The sequence below is a fragment of the Drosophila biarmipes genome, chromosome 2L, assembly GCF_025231255.1.
Source record: "Drosophila biarmipes strain raj3 chromosome 2L, RU_DBia_V1.1, whole genome shotgun sequence".
Lineage (NCBI taxonomy): Eukaryota > Metazoa > Arthropoda > Insecta > Diptera > Drosophilidae > Drosophila > Drosophila biarmipes.
In genome coordinates this window covers 945636-965689 of record NC_066612.1, presented here as the reverse complement: position 1 = coordinate 965689, position 20054 = coordinate 945636, and the positions used below count along the sequence as shown (strand labels likewise).

The following is a 20054-nucleotide window of genomic DNA, read 5'->3' as shown; positions in this document are numbered from 1 at the left end:
CTTGGATATAACATTTTTAAATTAGTTATGAATTTCGAATTAAATATTATCAAAATCGGACGACTATATCATATAGCTGCCAAAGGAGCGACCGGAAAATTGGTCGGAAAACATGAAATAAAAATTATATCTTTGGTGTTTTTTAACATATAACCTTCTAAGCTTAAAAATAAATTAGTAATTTAATTAGTTCTGAAATTCGAATTAAATTTTATTAAAATCGGACGACTATATCATATAGCTGTCATAGGAACGATCGGATAATTGGTGGGAAATAATATGCCATATTATCTTATCTTTTGATATTTTAAACAATTTCGAATTAAATTTAATAAAATCGGACGACTCTAACACATAAGTAGCTGTCAAGGAAATGGTCAATGAAATAATGAAAGATTTTTTTAATATTGCTACCAACAATCCTTACTAATTTCACGCGGTGTTACTAACGTTGACTATTTCTTATACCTGCAAGGGTATACAAAATTCGGTTTGCCGAAGCTAACTTCCTTTCTTGTTAAGATATGTTTTTGGATTTTATTAAATTTTAAAAAAATTAGCTTAAAAGAGTCCCATATATTATTCAAAATATTTAAAATGTGGGAAACTCTAGGGACTTAACACTAGTTCAGCTTAACTAACATTAGTTTTTACTTTCTCAACTAGAAGAACCGTTGCTACCAGCTTGTCACCTGCTGTAAAGAGAGATCTCTCTCCGCTCCCGCTCTCTCTCTCTCTCAACAAGTGGGCTTAAAACACACAAGCGAGAGGCCTCATAGTCGGGTGAGCCAAGTTAGTGCGCTTCCAGCCGATTCAGACGATTCCAGGTAACCGTGCTGACATGTACTAACGCGGCTAGAAAGCGGACGCTCGCGTGCGGTTGACAAACAACAACAGCAGAGGCGACTGAAAAGCCACAGCAACAACGACGAAGTTGCGGGTATTGTTATTCGTACGTGTATTTTCCACCAGCGACACCGACAAAAGCAGAGAAAAACGGCTGAGAATCAAAAGAACGGAGCGAAAGAAAGCCGTCTTAAAAATAAAATCGAGGCGGAGCGGGACAGCAACACACCAAAGGCGGCGGCTGGAAGAGGACGGGGCGAACGGCGAAGACAGGTAAAAGGAGGAGGCAGAGGAAGAGCGGATTAAGTGCTGGACTACAGTTACCTTTAATGTTCGAAACTAAAACTAAAACTAAACAATGCTCCAGTGATCGCAGTCGAACGACTAAAACAAACCGAGATCCAAAAATAAACCCCGAGCCAGTCGAAATGCCAGGCTAACGTGACAGAGATTCGGACTCGTGCTAATTAGAAAAGAATGTGCCAGGTGAGAGGATGGTATCGAAATGCTAACGCGATATCGATACCTGGCAATGAGTGTGTGTGTGTGTGGTGCAAAGGGAGTAGATACTCGAATAGTTCACACGTACCTCCGGAAAATGCGGTCAATTAGAATAGTGTACCTGGCGAATTGGGCCTGTGTCTGTGAATTAGTGAATGAATTGAACAAAAGCATTGAAAATCAATACGAAACCTGCCGCCGCTCCCACTTTTGTACATACAGTGGTACCTGCAAATCGCGAACATTCAGTGTGAATTTACATAGTTTAACTTTGAATCTTAACAGTAAAAAGCGGTACAATTTGCATTCCAAATAGAGTAATACCTACTTAAAAGAAAAGGAGGCCACAAAGGATTAAAAAAATAGTGGTAAAGTGACCATGATAAAATAGCCCATTACACTGATTTGTAAAGTTTTAATTGATATTGATTGATTGTTTTTGCAATTTTAAAACACTTCAAACATCCTTAAAATGGTGCGGAATAGATAGTGTTCACCTCTCCGAGTGAGACCTGTGTATCCACGCACGCACATTACTGCGAAGCCTCACCTGTGTGAGTGCGGCTTAGAGGCGGATGGCTGTGTGAGAGAGGGACTCGTGAAACATCAACAGTGCACAGTGAGAGAGGAAAACGGAAAACAGGTGGAAAAGAAAGCTTAAAAAATGCGGTCGGTCAAAAACTAAAGTTGCAGCCCAGGCCAGGGGAGGGGGCGGGTGGGTGGCGGAGAGCACGGGGACAAATACCTTTTCAAGCCGCACAAACACAGCGACAGCGACGGAGCCGCACACGTCAGCTTACCTGGTGCGCATGCGCGCGAGGGGGACGGCCATAGTGCAGATCGGGGTGTCGATGTCTGCCGTCCCCCGCCCTCGCTCCCCCGCCCCCCGGGCGGGTTTCCACCCAGAGAACAGCAAAAACAACTATTGTTATTTGTTGTTTTGCCATTTGCTTCGTAAACCAAAAGTATGCGAGATAAAAAGCAATGAACCGCCGCCGCACTTTTATCTAAATCCTGCTGTCTGAATTATTTGAGGCATTAATACCCATCTCGCGCTTATCGGGGCACCATTAATTATCTTCAGTGAAGTAGTAGTTAAGGTTTGTGGGGAAACTTGGATGTTTTCAGTGCGGACCCCTGGGGATTCAAAGAACTTTATTAAAAAATACCACTTACCCTTACATTTTCTGAAATAAATTCTGTAACTACTACTAGAAATCTTAAAATCACTCATACGACACGTATGCCAACTAGAATTTGGGGCGAACAAATAGCCCTTCCCCATCGAACCTTGCTAACTTAATGATATCTTTATCAAATAAATAAATGTTTAAACCTGAGCTCTACGCCACGAAGATCACAGACAACAGTGCGTATGAGTAATCTTGATAGATTTTAATTTTATAAGCTCGGCTTGATCGTCTTAAGGCAGTGTACCTACTATTTTTATCTGAAATCACAGCTTTCAAATGTTGTTCCGCTTATCTAATCCCCCAAGACTGCACTTTCCCAAAACTGGCCCTATGCTAGCCCACAATTCGCCGTTGCCCAAGTGCGATAATGGTTATCGCGTTTCGTCACTGGCCTCTAAGCTGCTGCGAACTAAAGCGAAAACTGAAATCCGTCAGATTCCACAAGGGTGATGCAATTCGGGGCTTGTGGCCAAAATAAAAAGCGAAAATATAACACCGCGGCGCAACATAACACAACTATAAACACTTCCAGGGGTGTAGTGGGTCAGTGTTTTCCTTTTTATTTGCATTTCGACTTGTTTGTTTACTGCGATTTCATTTTGGGCCAGATCGTGTGGCGGTGGTGCACTCCGGCTGACCCCCACCACGAATTTCTCTTTCACCTGTTGCAAGTACATAAGCCCCCTCCCCTTGTCCGGTGACCCTGCACCACTGCGAGATGGGTGCACAGCGGAAAAGTTCGGTGGAATATATTTTTGGAAATCTCAAATTAATACTCCGATTTCAGAACGGCATCGAAAAACATTCAAGGATTTATTTTAAATTAAATATTCTTAACTAAAAAAATAATAAATCTGTCTTACAAAAAAAATATAATTATAAATAGATCAAAAATGATTATATTAATTTCCCAAAATCACAAAATCCCCATCAGTTTCTTCAAGTGCAGATTGGTATGCGCCGCCAGCGTCGACTGCGCAGCCGGCGTCTGAGCCCAGCCTAAAACAGCGGAAAAGTTGTTGCTGTCACTTGAGTCGAGGGAGCGGTTGAGATATAGTGTCTGGTGCTTCTGTTAGAAAGAGAAGGAGCGAGTAAAAGTGTGTTTGCAAATCTTAGTTTCACGTGTGTGTGTTTTTGCAGGTGTGTTCACTTGATGCACAGAAAAAAATAAGACAGTTCTAGACAGATTTCCACATAGAATATTCATCTTTTCTGTCCTGCTATGACTGATATACGATGGTTGCATGCCTAAGTCACAGAAAATAAATTCTATTACAAATTTAAAAAAATATAATGTCAGAAATAAAGTGTTTTTTAAATTTCTTTTCTTATTTTGGCAGTAATCTTATGACTTAAAAAAACAAACAATAGAAAATATTCCTTATTATAGTCATTGAATTAAAGATGCTTGTCATCAGAGAAATATTTTTAGTGGGCCTAGGAAAGTATACTAATTTTTTTCTGTGCACTCTAAGTGGAGACAATCAGTTAGGAGGAGAGCCCGGGGAAGTCGCGATTTTTGAATTCCAATGCTGATCCAAGCCAACAACGAAATGTTAAAGTTTGAGAATAATTGCGGCCATGTGCGGATCGCTTCGGAGAGTATGTGTGCTAGCTAGTGGCTGTGTGGAATGCGGTCTGAGTCAGAGGCGACTGGCTGCGCAATATCCGAAGGGGCTCGGAGGGATTTTGGGGCCCCGGGGTCTTGGGATGCAGAAACTAACTGAATCTCAGCTGCGCGAAGTAAATACTAAACAATTATTTATCACACATTGCTAGGTACATTATTTGTCCAGCAATCAGCTTCAAGACCTTCTTGGGGGACCAAATTGGGAACGAAGACTTCTACGGGCTACCACACCCCTGAAAGCCAAGTCTCGATGAGAACCTCTTTTGGTCGTCCATATATGCATACCGAACATTTGCTTTATTATAAAATTCTATACCATTCAGTTCTATTCAAGTTAAACATGTTTTAGGAAATACATACTTACCACTTTTGTAAAACAAATGACATAAGAATATATAGAATATACAATTCTAACTATATTTTGACGTTTATAGATACGTAGATTAGGAGGGAGTAGTAAAGGTATCTCGAATTGCTTACCATTTTATAATGTTAAAACACCTTGCGTCATCGATCAAACGGTAATTTACAACTATACAAGATACTTTTGGAACTCATGCTTATAAAATGTTTGAAATATTCAATTCTTTCAATAAAATGATTACTTTCCACCTTCCTTGAATGACTTTTAACCCCAGAATTTCCCAATTTCAGTCGGAGTTTCAGGCGCCGAACGAAGCCTGCGCGGGAATCGGAAGCCATGGTGAACCACCACTCGAATGGAGGCGGCAGTGCCGGCAATAGCAGCGGAAGCCTAAGAGGAGGCGGTGCCCATGGAGGCGGCGGCGGAGGTGGAGACTACTCCGGAGACGATCGCAGTGGAGGCGGCGAGGAGCGGGAGCGGCTGGAGAGCGACTTGCACGACAAGCCCACCTACCTGCTGGAACACCTGGCCACCTTCACGGTGAACAAGGAGTCGGGCATTGTCTACCCGGCGGACGGAATGCGGCGTCTGCTGCAGCTGGAGAAGACCACAGGCATTTGGTCGCAGAAGATGCAGCTCTGCCTGGACTACCAGTGGGTGCTCATCATGGACTACGAAACGGGGGTAAGTCGGAGGACCTCCTTCACAACCTCTTGGATAGTTATAATTCAACTTTCTCCTCTTCCAGAACATCATTGAACGGTTCCCCGCTTCCTTGGTCCAGGAACCCACCGCCTTCACCTCCAATGACGCCATGGAGCTGTACAACAACATTCTGGTCTTTATCGTGTCCGGAGGCGGTGGCTCCCGCTCCGAGATGCACATTTTCCAGGTGAGGGTGCTAGTTCTATAGTGATGATAATGGAAATAGCAACAAGAGGTTTACAAGTCTTTAGAAATTAATCCTTTACGACTCATTGAACTTTCTGTAGAGATCATTTTAATTCTCCAGTTACAATTACAGATATCATCTCATTTTATTATATGTGTCATCAGGTTCATTACAGTAGCTTCTTTTCAAAACGATTAATCTCATATAAACATTGACGTTATTTTTAAACACCCCAGCAAACTTTACTCAAGATTGTCACTGCTGGGTTGTCATATATTTAATCAAGACAAAGTTAAACACGGGTGACATGCACTTAATCACAGTAAATACAAATGTGATGACTTAAGATTTGTGAGAATGTGGCTCAAAATATACTTATGATAAAAGGATCTGGTATAAGAGAAGGCATTTAATTAAATTTAGACATCATCCTTCATAGCATGAGCCCTTTAAAACAATTACGATTTTTTTGGTATATCTATTTTGATCCTTTGATTTTCCTTAAGCTTTGTGAGAAATGTTATATAACAAATCCAATTTAAATAGAACAAATTGATTTGATTTAGATATCTTCCTCTAATCCACTCTAATCCCTTGACTCTCCTCTGCAGTCACAAAGCGTGTCCGCCGTCCACCTGGTCGAGGACCTCAAGCAGCTGCGGAGCGGCAAGATGATCACGCAGCAGCGCGGTGCCACGCCCACACAGTCGGGAGGCGGGGGCGGCGCCTCCAGCATGGCCATGATGATGAGCAAGACCTCCTCGTCCTCCTCGCACAGCCGAGTGGAGCTGCACCAGCAGCACAGGGAGCAGCGGGTGGAGCGCGAGCGGGAGCGGGATCGGGACCGAGACCGTGAGCGAAACGAGAGCCACCACCACATGCACCAAAGGAGCAGCATGGAGCAATACGGAATGCGGGCCGGCGTGGGTGTCCCGGGCGATGTGGATGTGGCCCACATCAGCGGGGAGACGGACTCGGAGCACGGCGGAATTGGGGGCGGCGGAGCAGCGGAGCGCGACGAGACCAGCTCCACGTCCAGCGAAAAGTACGAGCGGGATGTGGCCGTGCTGAATCACTGCTTCGACGACATCGAGAAGTTCATAGCCCGACTGCAGCATGCGGCTGCCGCTTCGCGGGAGCTGGAGCGGCGTCGGCGCAACCGGAAGTCCAAGAAGAGGGATCCGGGCGAGGGACTGCTCACCCTGCGGACACGGCCGCCGCACGAGAAGGAGTTCGTGGACATCTTCGCCAAGTTCAAGCTGTCGTTCAACCTGCTGGCCAAGCTGAAGGCGCACATCCACGATCCCAACGCCCCCGAGCTGGTGCACTTCCTCTTCACGCCGCTGGCCCTGATTGTGGAGGCCTCCAGCGACACGTACTACGAGTCGCAGCTGCCGGCGCGCGTGGTGAACCCCCTGCTCACCAGGGAGGCCATCAACCTGCTCATCAACTGTGTGACCAGCAAGGAGACGGAGCTGTGGCGCTCGCTGGGCGACGCCTGGGTAATCCCTCGGGATCAGTGGAAGGACGATGTGGGTTCCTACCATCCCGTGTTCCTCGATGGCTGGTCTCCGGACTACTTGATCAACGACGAGCTGGAACCGCCACCAAACTCCCCGCCCGCTCATGTGAGCAAGCGGAGGCTCGAGGTCCAGGCGGGATCGGGTCTGAATGGTCGAGGTGGAGGAGCGGGCGGAGGATACGACGACTACGACTCGGGGAACGGGATGAACATGGCCATGGGCATTGAGAAGTACACCATCCACCACGGCAATGACGTCGGCCTGAGGGAGCGGGAGAGGGAGCGCGATAGAGATCGGGCGGGAGCCATCAGCGCCTCCGACTTTAACACCCGCAGCGAGCTGTCCTTCGACTCGATTGAGGGAAGGGGCGGCGGAGCAGCGGGGCATGGACATGGTCATGGACCAGGAGCTGGACCCACCCTGAGCGCCATCACAGCTGGTCTGCAGAATCTGCATACGAGGGAATCTCGCGGAGGCAATGGGTATGGAGGAGGAGCTGGACCAGGGCCTTCCTTGGAGCTGGGCGGCGGCGGCGGAAGGGGTCCACCGAATGTCAGCGACGACCAGATGCTCGAGTCCTGGCTGGAGGACCTGCAGGCGACGGGAGCCAAGATAGTGCTGGTCACCTATCCCCGCACCGCCAACAATGACAAGGAGCTCAGCGTGATGCGAGGGGAGTACTTGGAGGTGGGTGTACAAGTGGGTAAAGTTGGTTCTATCCAGTAATCCTCGATCGCATCTTCCAGATCCTTGACGACACCCGAAAGTGGTGGAAGGCGCGCAACATGCGTGGCCAGGTGGCCCATGTGCCCCACACGATCGTCAGCCCCTTCAATTTCGGCGATGGAGATGGCGCCCAGTTCTACGGGCAGCAACAGCAGCCGGCAGGTCCCCCAATCTCCGCCAGCAAGTCGCGATCAGGGGTGCGTATCCTTGGAACTCCTCTCCCTGATAGGTATACTAATTGCTTTGCTTCACCCAGGACAATCCCGGCTTGGAGCAGCGATCACCGGACCCCACCGACATGATGCGCAGCAAGCATCTGGGGAAGAAGGGCGAGTTCCGCTACTTCTAGGATCCATATCGATCACCATATATACACACATATTCCGTAGTGAGAATCTAGCGTTAGAGACGTAGAGAGACAGACACCAGCAGTCCCGTCTAGGATGCTAATCCTGATCCTGGTCACTATCCAATCGGATTAGCTCCGCTTCTTTGCACTCGCTCGCAGGAGAGTGCGACTAGAACTAACCTTAAGACTAACCTAAGTGGAGCTCCACGTGGGAGCGGTGGAGCAGCATGTGGCTCCTGCTGATGCGGATGCTCAGGCTGAAGCTGATCTAGACGTTGAACAAGGGGAGGCGACGGCAATAATTTGTTTTAATAAAATTATATCCAAAGGATCCCGTGGTTGTGATTGGTCATAACGCATGACATATCTTTCCAGGGGTCAAAGGCTGTATAGGAATATCTTAGAACTATTTCTGGGGAACACCGATCTTCAGGTCTTGATTAATTAACTTATAAACATAGCTTGGACGAGCTGCTTTGCTTTATTTGGATGCTCACAAGAAGAAGTTAACTGGTGCTGTAGTGATCAAAGCCAACGATTGAACAAAGAGCATTCTACGGAAATTCGAGTAGATCTTGGAAGAACCCAGGATGTCCTTCCTTCTAGATGATGGACAGCTTCTCCACGCGGGCCAGAAGCGGGGAATCGGAGTGGTACTCCATGCTCCTCACGGCGAAGTCGCCCACTTCGTTGGTGAAACACTTTAGGGTGGAGATGGAGAAGGGGCGCCCGGGGAAGTTGTAGTAGGTGAAGTACTGCCCGTTCACGGCGATCAGGAAGGCACGGTCCCCCAGTCCGAAGGCGATCTTGAAGAGCTTTCCTCGCACGAACGGAAATTCACCCTCGGTCTCCTCGTCGCTTAGGGCAAAGCTGCCAGGAAAGGGAGTTTTTTAAAGGAAGTTGTTTAGGGTCGATTTCTCAATGTCAGGTTAAGGTTACAATTTGGTAATTCTTTGGTTAACAGAGTTTTCTCAATGTAACGAACAATTTTACACACAAATCGGTGACAAATCAATACTGTGAGAAATTTGATAGTCGGGAGAAATTTGAAATCGGACCCTATATGTTTTTATAAATGAGAGGGTTTCCCTGGCACTATACTACCTGTTATCTTCCCGCTGGTAGCTGCGTGAAACCGTCGTCCGATCAAAGTTCACATGGAAGCGGAGCACCGTCCGCCCGGTGTCGTTGCACTGGAAACAGATGGAGAACTCCGTGGTCGGAGGCCCCTTGGCGATGCACTCCATGGCCACCACAGTCCCGGTTTCGTACCGCCGGGGCACGTCGCTCTGGAAGGCCACCTTGTCCGGGCACATGAGGGTTCTCGGGAAGACGAGCGGAAAGAGCATGCGGTGGTGGAACTGGGTGATCTTCTCGAAGTCGCCGTAGGTCCGCACGTAGTTGATTTGCTTGGGGAACTTGACGAACTCGAAGGATCCGTACAACTGGTCGTTCACGTAGATCTCGAAGCAGCGTTGGAGCACCGCCACCCGGAAGGTGAAGCTCTGACCCGGCTGCAGTGGGTTCTTCGGGCCGTCGCACTTCCAGTTCTTCGAGATCTCCTCCTGCTGCCAGCCCTCGCCCGGCTGGAACATGCTGCGGATGATCTGGCCCTCGCGGAAGTTGGCCTCGATCTTCAGGAACACCGTTTCGCTCTCGTTCTGCGCGTTCACATTGTCCGTGAGGTCAAGGGAAATTCTGTTCGTAAATCGTAGGGTGGTCTTAGTAAGAAGTATTGTAAATGTGATTTCGGTCCTAGACCTTAATGTACTTGGTACTCAATATTGATATTGTTGGGTCTTTTTGAACTAGTTGGGGGCTTAGAAAACAAAACATCCTTACAAATCTGAGCCGAAGCTCAGCCTCTATTTAAAAGTAGGGTTTAGGAAACGAATATTACACAAGGGAATCTACTGAAAATCACTGATTTTACTTAGGAATTTGATTGGTTTGTCAATAATAGGTTATTTATTAGATTAGCTTGTTTAATATTCGGAGCTATTAGAAAACTGCAAGATTTTAACGACATTTCAAGCTGGACGAAGTGGTTTTCAAAAACAGTTTGAGTTCTTCAAAATGCATTACTTATTCGGATGGGGCTTGACGCGCCCACTGACGATGAGGACGTGCCCGAAGGGCACTTCCGTGAGGACCTTTGCTTTCCAGACGTTCATCGCGGCTCCGCGGTTCCACTGCAACTGACTCGACGAATGCGAATCCTCGGTGGATTCCGAATCCAGCCGGATCCATCGGCGCCGTTTTATGCGCCCTTATGCTAATAGATTCGCCATCCGTCGCCGTTCCTCGTTCACTTGTTGTGATTATGTAAAGGCGGGTGAAATGAGGAATTACCTGCAGCCGCATGCAAACTTGACATGGACGTGGACGTGGTAAGGTTACCCCCAGTCCCATGCCCGTCCGCCAGGGCTCAGCCCGTTCAATCGAATCCCCTTCAAAGCCCCGGCAACCCCCGAATTAGCCGACCCAGTGGGACCCGCGCCCCATGACGAGAACCTTGCGCGTTTATTTATTTGATTCAATCCTTGCCTTTGTAACCCATAACTGTCATCCTCGAGTTCTTTTCACGGTTGCTGTCACGCCCCCAACTGCCGACTGCCCATTTGTTGCTAGTTCTCGCTGCACTGAGCGAAACGGGACTGAAAGAGATTCGGAAAGTGAAAAGCATATAATGGCATTGCAGATAGCAGCGAAAATCAATCAATATCTTAGGCAAGGTGCTCGAAGCTAAAATATTTACGATCCCATCCGAAGCACTGCTTATCAAGAATTCATGGTGATCCATAAAGTTTATTGCCCTTGTAACATCGAAAACTACTGGCAATAAAACCGAAAATCAAAGTACAATGGATAGATATCTAGACTTCTATGTTACATATGTCTAGGGGTAGCTTAATATCTCTTTGTAACATGTATCAGTATAACCTTTTTATAATCCCTTCGCGTCAAGGAAGTATAGTGTGTCCAAGTCCCCGGTTCTTTCTTCTCGCCGTGTTCTCCATCTTAACCTCTCCCTTCGAGGGTTCCATTGTTGTTGCGTGTCTTGGGCGAAATAAAACAAGGTAACAACAATTGATTCCCTGTCTAAAGTTTTTGCATTTGCAGCAAAGTGCGACTCGGGGCTGAGCCGGTCCCTCCTCCGCCTGGAGCACCTTTCCAGGCCCGCCTCCTCCTCCGCCGAGATTCCAGGCCGGGTAATTCATTTCTTTTGACGTACCCTGGCATATTCGCTGAAGTTCTGTCTCCGTCTCTGTCTGCGTCTACACCTTTCGCTTTCGTCCACGTCCAAGCCAATGACATCTCCTCAGGGCTCCACTCATCCGAGGGCAGTGAAGGGCGCCTAAAGGGGTCACAAATATCGCGCAAACTGGGAAATATTAAATAATGTTAGAGTGAAAGTGAAAATTCCTGCTTATAGTGTGCAGAATTCTATGCAGCGTTTTAGGGATGTAGTCCAACTCCTTGAAGCTCCTTGCTGAGGCTGATTAGTCACCAGAGGCTCTACTGTACCCCCTTCGAAAACGTGGCCTCTGTGTTTTCTTCGCTGCTTCTGTCGCTTGCACCTGATCGAATTGGGTCCAAGTCTTCAGCTTAACTCGACTTGGCTGGGCTCACTTATTTCTGGCTGCGTTTCACCTTGGAGCACCTGCCCGGGAGCCTCCTCCTGGCCCATCGACCCACCATGAGTGCCTGGCTTTGCCTGCTACGAATGGCAAATCGCTAATTGGTTAGTTATGGCCACTGACAATCCAATCTATCAATCGAGTACAAACATCCGCGGCGACCTTGCCAACTCCTGCCTGACCTCTGACCTCCTGCCGCCCCGCCCAAAGACACCCGCCCACTTGTTCGGCGCTCTGCAAACAGAACTAATGAAGTAATCGTGTCGGTTTCAACTTTAATTTCCGCTTGTCACTCCAGCTGATAACCCGCGAGCGAGTGGAGCGGTGCGAGCGAGGTTTGTGTACGTTGCACAATTATCAGTTTGGGTTTCGGTTAGCTCTTACCTTACAGATTGCCACGTTTGTGCCCCTCGAAACCCCTCCTTGCCACACCGCACAGAAAGAAGTCCTCGGCCAAAGCTAGTACGAAGCAGAATTTGAAAGGATGTATCTTTCTTATAAAGAATGGTACCTAGATTATGTTGGTACTGACTAGTTTTGACACATACCCTTGTCCTTTCTCACCAAATAATATGTACACCTATCCCACTGGTCACCTGGCCTCAAATGACCCAGTATACCCAATTACCCTTCCTCTCCGTGCCGCTCCAGAACCCTTATCGCGTTCCCAAGTCGTTTTCCCCAGCCGTATCGAATCGGTTTGGGGCGAGCGACGACACGTCTACAGAAATCAGATTTTACGGTCGGCTCCGGCGACGGATCCGCAAATCGTACAACCAATATGGTGATAATGGGTTTTACGGCCCGAGAGTCCATGCCAGCGCACCAAGTGGAAACGATTCCGTCCCGAGCCCGAGCCCCGAACCCAGCCCGAGGGCCAAACGGAAGCCGAACATGGCGGCGATCGTTGGTCAACCGGCTGCACCACTTCAGGTGGCGTCTGCTTTCGGGGGCGGAGCGAATCACGTCCCCCTTAGAACCACCACTGGGCTTTATCATCTCCCCCGATCAGCGGGCGGCTGATAGGGATTCGGAGAAGCGCTTTTCGCCGGTCCCCACCTGGTGACGTACTCACTTAGGACCCCGAGCGTGGCCAGCTCATCAGCTCCCTGGGGATATCCGTTCCGGGCCAGAACTGAGCCTCCTTGAGGGGTGCTCCTAGGATGCACACTGTGCGAGTGCAGAGCCGCGATCTCCACCACGTGGCGCTTTAATCGGACATGAAAATAACTTAAGCCAAACGAACAAACTACTAGGGATCACAGTTTGCATTCCCTTGGCCCAAGTAATTCGCTGCCCGGGACTCCGCCGTCTGCGAGGAGCAGTTACACGTAGGCACCACGCACACTCGGGCCGCGTATCTCTTCCAGGCAGGACGGATCGGCTCGGGCGGATCGGCGGCGGCACTATATGCACTTGTCGCGGCTCGGAACGTAACTGAAACGTCGGATTTGACGGTGAAGTTTAAAACGCCAGCTCCCGATGGGGAATCGGCCCCGAAGCAGGGCGGTACGTCGATCGCCGCCCATATCTCACCTGTACACCTGTGCGAGGGCGAGGGCGGAGGAGCGACGCGGAGCGGCGGAGGGAGCGGGAGAGCCGAAGGCAGGCCGGCAGCAGAAACACAAATAAATATGAAGTATCGAACTGGAGCAGAAGTGGTGATACTTCGTAGATAGCATGGCACACACACCGGAGCGCGCTGCGTGCCGTCTTGGTATTGGCCCTCACACGCGGCCGTCGACGTAGCTGAAAGCTGAAAGGAAAATGGAGCGGAGATGGAAGTGCCAGTGGAAATGGAAATGTCGCCCCACAATTTGTCTCAATAGATTCTGTCGTGGCTGGCGTTATCAGTACAGGTGGTGCAGGTGAGGGTTCCCGACGCCCCTGGCCTGCGCCCCCGCCAGGCGCATCCACTGAAACCAGCTCACAGTCGCGGGTACTGCTATAGTGCTTCTTTTAGTCCCATCTTCAACTTTCATCTATCACTGGGAGAGTATGAAAACATTAAAAGATTTCAACAAATGCTTTTTAGGAAGTTCTGAATGTGTCCTAGCTAAGAAATTTCAGTAGGAAATTCGGATAATATTACCACAGATTATAAGTCAGGATTAATATTACTAGAAAATATGGAACTTGAAAGGAAGTAGAAGAGAAGTTCAAATCATTTTCCAGGGATAATTGATAGAATTTATAAAGTATTACTTGTAACTATTATTTATCAACTATTCTTAATAGGACCAGAATGAAATGATCAAAATTACTCATTCAAATTACTAAAATAATAACTATATGTTGTAACCTTTTTTTCTTGGCGCTACTATTTCGAACCCCACTGTACCCAATAGTGGGATCCCCGTCCGCCCCGCCCACCTTCCTTATCGCCGCCCTTATCAGGGGACAGCGAACATGCCGAGAAAAGCCATAATTTTCTTTGATGTTGCACGAGACGGAGTGTCGTTAATTGATTTATTACTAAAGTGATTGCCGGGGCTTCCTCGGACTGCTCAGGCTCTGGACCGATTTGGGATGTCCAAGTGGTTATGTGGCCAGCTAATTAGGTAAATGTGTTTGCCAACGACTCCGGCAGATATCTTCCCGCCTTGGCAGATGTATTTCGCCTCTAGTGATAACGTCGAGGGTGAGGCACTTAGATGATTGGGATGGCAACAAGCTGGCCCATTTCGTCACCCAGTGTTTGCTCCATTTCGATCGTTGTTTGAAGTGGGAACAGAGAGTGAGCATACACCCCACCTTGCCCCGACATTCCCGTTCTCAATTGAATTTCCAGCCATGTGTACACTTGGACCGTGTTTATTCAGCTTGACAATGTCGCACTTGGGAACAATACACACATGCCAGCGGCTCGGGTTCCAGGGGTCCTACAGCTCGGTCTGCTGCTTCTTGGCCTCGATCACATTCTGCATGACCAGGTCGTACAGGTTGTCCTCCTCCTCCTCTGGGGCTGGCCCATCCTCCGGCTTGTCGCCGACCTCCTGCAGACTCTCCAGCTCCTTCCGGTAGTTCTGCAGGGCTCTTTGGAGGAGTTTCTCTACGGGCGAGTACGTGGAGCGCGATCTCAGGCGGGCCTTGGCTATTTCCAGAGCCTGCAGTCCATATATTATTTATATTGTTTTGGCTTATAGGGCAGTATTACCTTCAGGGTGTTGGTGTTCCTCAGGAGAGCCTCTTCGTAGGACAGCACCCTGGGAGCAGCGGTGCCAGAAGTGTCTGCCAACCTTTCGTTCTGACGCTCCAGTTTCAGTTCCTCAGCTTGCCTGCAAACCCACATATCTTAGAGATTATGGCGGACCCCTTGGAATAACCTACACTTTCTCCAGCTTTTGATCTATCTCCGCCTCCAGGGCCAGGTATTTGTCATTAATCTCCTTGATCAGGTCCATCGTGCGTCCTTGTCGCAGGACAGGTAAACAAATCCTAAACAAACCAGTTGCCTCGCAACGGTCGTTTGTTTCGGCTGTCAGCAGGGCTGCCAGGTGGCTGGAATTGTTGTGACAACTGGGACGACAGAGTTGCCACAGCGACGGAAAAAGGTAGCGATAAGGTTAACCCATGGCAAGCCAGTTTTACTCTGTTTTATGAATGTTAAAATTGTTTAATTATAATGTCAATCAGAGTGGGTTGATGTAAAGTGCATTGAACAACCTTTAATAATCAAGTAACATAAAAATGTGGATAACGTAGTGGATATACAATATAATAGGATATAAATATAACAGTATTACATTTGCCTTCTTTTCCATCATTTGAAATTGCAATAGGGTTCTATATGATGTTTTAAAAGAAATACATTCAAACGAAACCTTAAGTTTTTACCTGGTACATCCAATTATATCTTATTTATTGTTATCAAACTAAAATGTTTTAAAATGAGAGAAAACAATGGCCAACCCTCCATATGGGTGCCTAATAATTGCTTGTTAGCAAACCCATTTTATCTGTATGATCATAAAAGGAGACAGTAATTGCATCGAAAAGAGCGATAGCTTATCTCTGCGTGATTTATTGTGATTGCAAAAACAGCTTTGCTGATAAATCGATTCACGAAAATTAGCACTTTTGGGCATGTCAAAAGCACCACCAATACTAAAGACCTTACTCATGAGTCCAGTCCAATCCAAAAAAACCTTAAACCTAGTAGGTCTCCATCAGTTCTCTAGGTGCTAGTATGCTTATCTATCTGACGCAAATATACTCGTATTCCTAGGTGGAACCTTTTCCGGTCCCTAAGACTTTCCGGGTACAAACTTTTCGAAAACACCTCAGAATCAGATAAAGAGCGGAGACGATTCCAAGGCTTCGATAGGGATTTTGCAGACAAACCTGATTAAACTTTTTAATATCTTAGTAACCTTAAAGGTTAAAACAAACAGACATACGCTGATTCCAAGGTTCAGCAACAGCCTGAATCCAAACAGAAGATAAGAAACAAATCGAAAGATACATCAAATAGTTCTCGAGTAAAAGGGACACTAACCAAGCTCGTATAATATTCTCGAATTGAATTCTAATGGTGACTGGCCAAATACTCCACGAAAAGTGTTTGCCTTGCTGGTGCTCGAGAGAATAGTAGCCATAAAAAGATTTGTTTGATGGCCGGGTGCCAGACGGCTTTCTCGCCGACCAAGGTCCAAGTGGCAAAAGCTGTTGACGGTGACGAAAAGACAGTATCGAGTTTGGTCAAAAATTGCGTTTTTTAATTACCATAACATTTAGGTCCACGCAGAGCGGGCACATACCTTTGTTCACTGACACATCACATATGGGATGAATACACTAACTATATACACACAGTATTCTCTATCTAGCCGCCTACTTAAGTAATTTCCTACTCAATCCTCGATGGAATCTCACGCGTCCTTCAGAAACTGATTGATGTGGGGCGCCACCCGCTCGGGGGTGACCAGATGCAGGTGGTGGGTGCCGGGCACCTCGACGTACACCACTTTGCCGGCGTTCTCCCTCAGCGCGGCAATCACATCGGCATAGACCTGAGGCGTCTCGAACTTCATGCCCGGCGTGCCCCGAATGTTGAGCACCCGGCAGCGAATCTGGCGGGCGTAGGCCAAGGTCTGTTCCGCGGTGAACATGCCCAGCAGGCTGACCTTCAGCCGCAGGTCCCGGGCAAACAGATAGCCATCCTTGCTGGGATTGTGCCGCATGCCCCGGTTCATCAGCACCCGCACGGAGGGCTCATCCACGGAGCCGTCGTAGGCGTCCAGCACCAGCTTGATCATCTCGTCGTACGAGTAGCAGGGCTGCTTGCTCTCCGGCAGGGACTCGTAGTCCAGGAACTTGTCCAGCGCCTTGCCCGTGCCCTGCGCCATTCTCTCGGTGCTCCGCACCGTGGGCCCCGCAATGTCGATGTTGATCAGCTTGTCCACCTCCGTGGGGAAGCTGGCCGCGTACATGAAGGTCAGAGCTCCGCCCAGCGAGTGGCCCAGCAGGCTGACGTTCTTCCAGTTGTACTTGCGCACTATGCGGCGGATCAGGCAAATGCCGTCCCAGAAGATGAAGTACTGCATGCCCTGCGGGTAGTGCGAGGACTTTCCGTGGCCGGGCAGGTCGATGGCCAGCACGGAGGTGTCCGCCGGCAGCAGGGGGCACAGGCGGTCGAAGCTGCCGCAGTTGTCTTGCCAGCCGTGCAGGGCGATGATGGGCTGCTGCTCCTTGGAGCCCCACCACTTGCCTGAAAGTGGGAAAATCGATTAGTGCACTGGAGCGAAAATATATCTTATTATCCAACATTTTTTCAACACAATATGGATTGGCTGACTTTTACCAGTTTTTTACCCTATATAATCTTTTGCATATTCCACTAAAACTATTAGAACAGTGTTTCTTTCCGTGTAGCCGCGCCACAATAAAAATCACGTCAGACTTTCATGAATGGGCCGATGCTGGTGATAAGGACTGACGCTTCGATGACTCACCCTCAACGGTTCCCCAGGGAACATCGATGGAGAACTCCTCCCAGCTGTCCTCGCCCAGCAGCTGCGGCGCCTCCTCCTGCAGACCATCTGAAAAGAAGGGGGAATCCAGCAGTTGGTTAAGCTCAAATAAAGCCGAGCTGTGACGAAACAGTGGCTGGTGAAATCGCCCAGCTTAGAAGCAACCAGCCAGCGGAGACTTCGGACTCAGGTGCGAAGTGAGTGCGAACTGGCGACCTGACCATGACCTCCTCCTCCTCACTACTCACTTGTGTCTGGGGAAAGGGTCGCCTCCGAAGATTGCGCCGTTGGTGTTGTTGCCACGCGTGTCTGGCCCATGGCTAAGTGAGGTGCGGAAGTGGGCTGCGCGAGTCCGTAATCTGAAAATCAGGCAGGCAACTGTTTTGGAGGAATCTCCGAGAGCGACTGACGAGCAACCGAATTTCCAAAAGTTTACCCCGAATGTGGGAAGTTTCGGCAGAGCTGGCAGTGCGGGGGGAAAAAAGCTAGGAAGCTAGATGAAAGCTATAGTGAAGTGCTGTTGGACAAGTGTATTTAATACCTGCTGAATATTTGTAATTTATTATTGCCATCGAGGAAACTATTTTTAGTAAATCTTAAATCTGAAATAAAAAATATTGATTTAGTGTGAGATGGTTCGAACTATCTTTTAAGCTGCACCAAAAAATACTAAAAGTAGCTATAAAATACTAAACGGAGCATCGTCGTAACTGACGACCACAGCTCATTTTTAACTGGGTGGCAACTCTGCCGTATTGTTTTTATTTACAATTGCGATTTATTTATAATTATTTCTACAAAATAGACGGATTTAGCTAAGAAAGCAACATGTAAGTTTAAAAAATCACGACCACAGCTTGAGCTAAACCTTTTGTAATTCAAAATCCCCCCAGGACGGAGTTCTGGAAATCCAACGAGCGGAAGTTCTGCGACTTTTGCAAATGCTGGCTGAGCGACAACAAGGCGGTGAGTTAATTAAGTCTCGAATTTAGGCACTTCAATGACCCCTGATCCCCTAGAGCGTCGCCTTCCACGAGAGTGGCAAGCGGCACAAGCTGAATGTGGCCAAGAGGATCACGGACATCAGCCGCAGCAGCGAGAAATCGGAGCGGGAGCGCCAGAAAATGGACGCGGAGATCCGGAAAATGGAGGAGGCGGCCATGAAGTCCTACGCCCAGGATGTGCATTCCCGAGGTGACATGACCGCGAGGTCCATCAACACGGTGATGAGGGCCACCGCTTCCGCATCTTCCGCTGGCGGGTCTTCCTCCGCTGGAAGATCCCGCCAGGTAGATCCCATGCGCCTCGAGGGACTCTCCGATGATGAAGAGGACCAAAGGCGTGTGGCTCCTGGCAAAGTGGCCGCGGAAGCAGCCGCCTCGGAAGCTTCCCTCTGGGTGGAGGGCAAGTCGGACGAGGGACACACCTACTACTGGAACGTTAAGACCAACGAGTCCGTTTGGAAGCCCCCCAAAGAGGGCTATCTGTCCTACGAGGAGTACGAGCGCATCAACCAGCTGGCCATCGACCAGCAGGAGTTATCCCAGGCCCAGGAATCTCTGAAGTTTCGGGCCAATGCGGATGAGGAGGTGGCGCGGGTGAATCGGGAGAAGATGAAGGCCTTCCGGAAGCCCGACAATCCCAAGGAGAAGAAGCAAAAGGAGGAGCGGCGTCAGACATTCAAAACGGAGGAGGAGGCGGCCACCAAGGAGATCGGCCAGTGGCAGACAGTGGTGGTCAAGTAGGGATACTTAAACTTATACATGGGGAGGATCCTAATGAAATCCTTTTTTATAGAGCACCTGAGCAACCCATTGACTGGCAGCTGCCCCAAACGGATTACTACACCGCCACCCCCGTGGTTTCGGCTACCAGTGAACCCGAACCGCCGGCCAAGCGATTCAAGGAGAAGACGATTGGCGGTCTGGATGCGGAGACAGCCGCCAGTGCACCTGCTACGTTCAAGAGGAAGTTCATAAAGAAGGGAAACAGCCGCCAGCGAACGGAAGATTAGGTACTTAATGCAGTTTCTATATGCTGCCCGCTATATCATAAAGTTAGACATTAAAAGTAATAGTTCTTTTGCATAAAACAGTGCATAGGTAGCTGAATCTATAAAATTATTATAAATTAATAATCAAAACTAATATGAATTGTGAGGAGTTGAAAACCTCACGGATCGGATCACGGGTCGGAAATTCCACCGGCGATATCAAACTACCAAGCCGTTTGTAATAATATACACGCAATAAACCCACTAAGCATTTGGATTTATAAAATTATAGTTTTAGGGATTTTTAAGATTTAAAACCGATAACAACAACGATTATTTCGATAACATGGCGGGCTTGTGTCCCAGCTTAAGAGTGGCATATTTAGGTTGTGATCTATCGTGCTTTTTTAGCACATTTTAGCAA

The 20054-nt window shown here is 48.3% G+C and overlaps 5 protein-coding genes across 10 annotated transcripts; 2 read left to right on the top strand and 3 right to left on the bottom strand.

Annotated features, from left to right (window-relative positions):
• Positions 1 to 793: 793 nt before the first annotated feature.
• On the top strand, positions 794 to 8355 carry LOC108029184 (epidermal growth factor receptor kinase substrate 8). Of its 3 annotated transcripts, none has more exons than XM_017101354.3 (6): positions 794 to 1119; positions 4825 to 5218; positions 5283 to 5426; positions 6038 to 7636; positions 7696 to 7872; positions 7932 to 8355. In XM_017101354.3, the coding sequence occupies exons 2-6, from the start codon at positions 4871 to 4873 to the stop codon at positions 8022 to 8024; spliced, it is 2361 nt and encodes a 786-aa protein (XP_016956843.1). In that variant the 5' UTR covers positions 794 to 1119; positions 4825 to 4870; the 3' UTR covers positions 8025 to 8355. The 3 variants fall into 3 exon arrangements, with proteins under 3 accessions (XP_016956843.1, XP_016956844.1, XP_043950182.1); XM_017101355.3 differs by lacking the exon at positions 794 to 1119 and adding an exon at positions 1133 to 1332; XM_044094247.2 differs by lacking the exon at positions 794 to 1119 and adding an exon at positions 4320 to 4691.
• A 127-nt stretch (positions 8356 to 8482) lies between these two features.
• LOC108029273 (uncharacterized) lies at positions 8483 to 13053 on the bottom strand. Of its 4 annotated transcripts, none has more exons than XM_050885215.1 (4): positions 12741 to 13053; positions 11260 to 11409; positions 9129 to 9722; positions 8483 to 8894 (listed from the first exon to the last, which is right to left on the bottom strand). In XM_050885215.1, exons 2-4 carry the CDS (start codon positions 11340 to 11342, stop codon positions 8627 to 8629), a joined length of 945 nt encoding a protein of 314 aa, XP_050741172.1. In that variant the 5' UTR covers positions 11343 to 11409; positions 12741 to 13053; the 3' UTR covers positions 8483 to 8626. The 4 variants fall into 4 exon arrangements, with proteins under 4 accessions (XP_050741172.1, XP_050741171.1, XP_050741173.1 ...); XM_050885214.1 differs by lacking the exon at positions 12741 to 13053 and adding an exon at positions 12214 to 12425 and having other exon boundaries at positions 11260 to 12124; XM_050885216.1 differs by lacking the exon at positions 12741 to 13053 and adding an exon at positions 12214 to 12424 and having other exon boundaries at positions 10968 to 12124.
• Positions 13054 to 14463: 1410 nt separating this feature from the next.
• On the bottom strand, positions 14464 to 15220 carry LOC108029032 (uncharacterized). Its single transcript, XM_017101081.3, has 3 exons — positions 14996 to 15220; positions 14823 to 14943; positions 14464 to 14772 (listed from the first exon to the last, which is right to left on the bottom strand). Exons 1-3 carry the CDS (start codon positions 15067 to 15069, stop codon positions 14548 to 14550), a joined length of 420 nt encoding a protein of 139 aa, XP_016956570.1. The 5' UTR covers positions 15070 to 15220; the 3' UTR covers positions 14464 to 14547.
• Positions 15221 to 16361: 1141 nt separating this feature from the next.
• Positions 16362 to 18092, bottom strand: LOC108028953 (probable serine hydrolase). The gene is made up of 3 exons (XM_017100991.3): positions 17886 to 18092; positions 17620 to 17706; positions 16362 to 17375 (listed from the first exon to the last, which is right to left on the bottom strand). The coding sequence occupies exons 1-3, from the start codon at positions 17953 to 17955 to the stop codon at positions 16537 to 16539; spliced, it is 996 nt and encodes a 331-aa protein (XP_016956480.1). The 5' UTR covers positions 17956 to 18092; the 3' UTR covers positions 16362 to 16536.
• A 285-nt stretch (positions 18093 to 18377) lies between these two features.
• LOC108028966 (WW domain-binding protein 4) lies at positions 18378 to 19784 on the top strand. The gene is made up of 4 exons (XM_017101006.3): positions 18378 to 18467; positions 18531 to 18603; positions 18657 to 19378; positions 19435 to 19784. Coding segments are annotated over exons 1-4 (1014 nt in total). The 5' UTR covers positions 18378 to 18465; the 3' UTR covers positions 19652 to 19784.
• The last annotated feature ends 270 nt before the right edge of the window (positions 19785 to 20054 follow it).

Excerpts from the sequence above, each read along its gene's own strand:
- LOC108028966 (XM_017101006.3), top strand. Across the intron at positions 18,604-18,656 it reads GGCTGAGCGACAACAAGGCG|AGCGTCGCCTTCCACGAGAG; the intron begins GTGAGTTAATTA and ends CTGATCCCCTAG. Across the intron at positions 19,379-19,434 it reads TGGCAGACAGTGGTGGTCAA|AGCACCTGAGCAACCCATTG; the intron begins GTAGGGATACTT and ends CCTTTTTTATAG.
- LOC108028953 (XM_017100991.3), bottom strand. The coding sequence starts at position 17,955 with ATGGGCCAGACACGCGTGGCAACAACACCAACGGCGCAATCTTCGGAG. Across the intron at positions 17,707-17,885 it reads GACCCTTTCCCCAGACACAA|ATGGTCTGCAGGAGGAGGCG; the intron begins GTGAGTAGTGAG and ends CCTTCTTTTCAG. Across the intron at positions 17,376-17,619 it reads TCCCTGGGGAACCGTTGAGG|GCAAGTGGTGGGGCTCCAAG; the intron begins GTGAGTCATCGA and ends TCCCACTTTCAG.
- LOC108029032 (XM_017101081.3), bottom strand. The coding sequence starts at position 15,069 with ATGGACCTGATCAAGGAGATTAATGACAAATACCTGGCCCTGGAGGCG. Across the intron at positions 14,944-14,995 it reads GATCAAAAGCTGGAGAAAGT|GCAAGCTGAGGAACTGAAAC; the intron begins GTAGGTTATTCC and ends GTGGGTTTGCAG. Across the intron at positions 14,773-14,822 it reads GGAACACCAACACCCTGAAG|GCTCTGGAAATAGCCAAGGC; the intron begins GTAATACTGCCC and ends TATGGACTGCAG.
- LOC108029273 (XM_050885213.1), bottom strand. The coding sequence starts at position 10,198 with ATGAACGTCTGGAAAGCAAAGGTCCTCACGGAAGTGCCCTTCGGGCAC. Across the intron at positions 9,723-10,109 it reads GTCAAGCCCCATCCGAATAA|AATTTCCCTTGACCTCACGG; the intron begins GTAATGCATTTT and ends ATTTACGAACAG. Across the intron at positions 8,895-9,128 it reads TACCAGCGGGAAGATAACAG|CTTTGCCCTAAGCGACGAGG; the intron begins GTAGTATAGTGC and ends CTTTCCTGGCAG.
- LOC108029184 (XM_044094247.2), top strand. The coding sequence starts at position 4,660 with ATGTTAAAACACCTTGCGTCATCGATCAAACG. Across the intron at positions 5,219-5,282 it reads TCATGGACTACGAAACGGGG|AACATCATTGAACGGTTCCC; the intron begins GTAAGTCGGAGG and ends CTCCTCTTCCAG. Across the intron at positions 7,873-7,931 it reads CCAGCAAGTCGCGATCAGGG|GACAATCCCGGCTTGGAGCA; the intron begins GTGCGTATCCTT and ends TGCTTCACCCAG.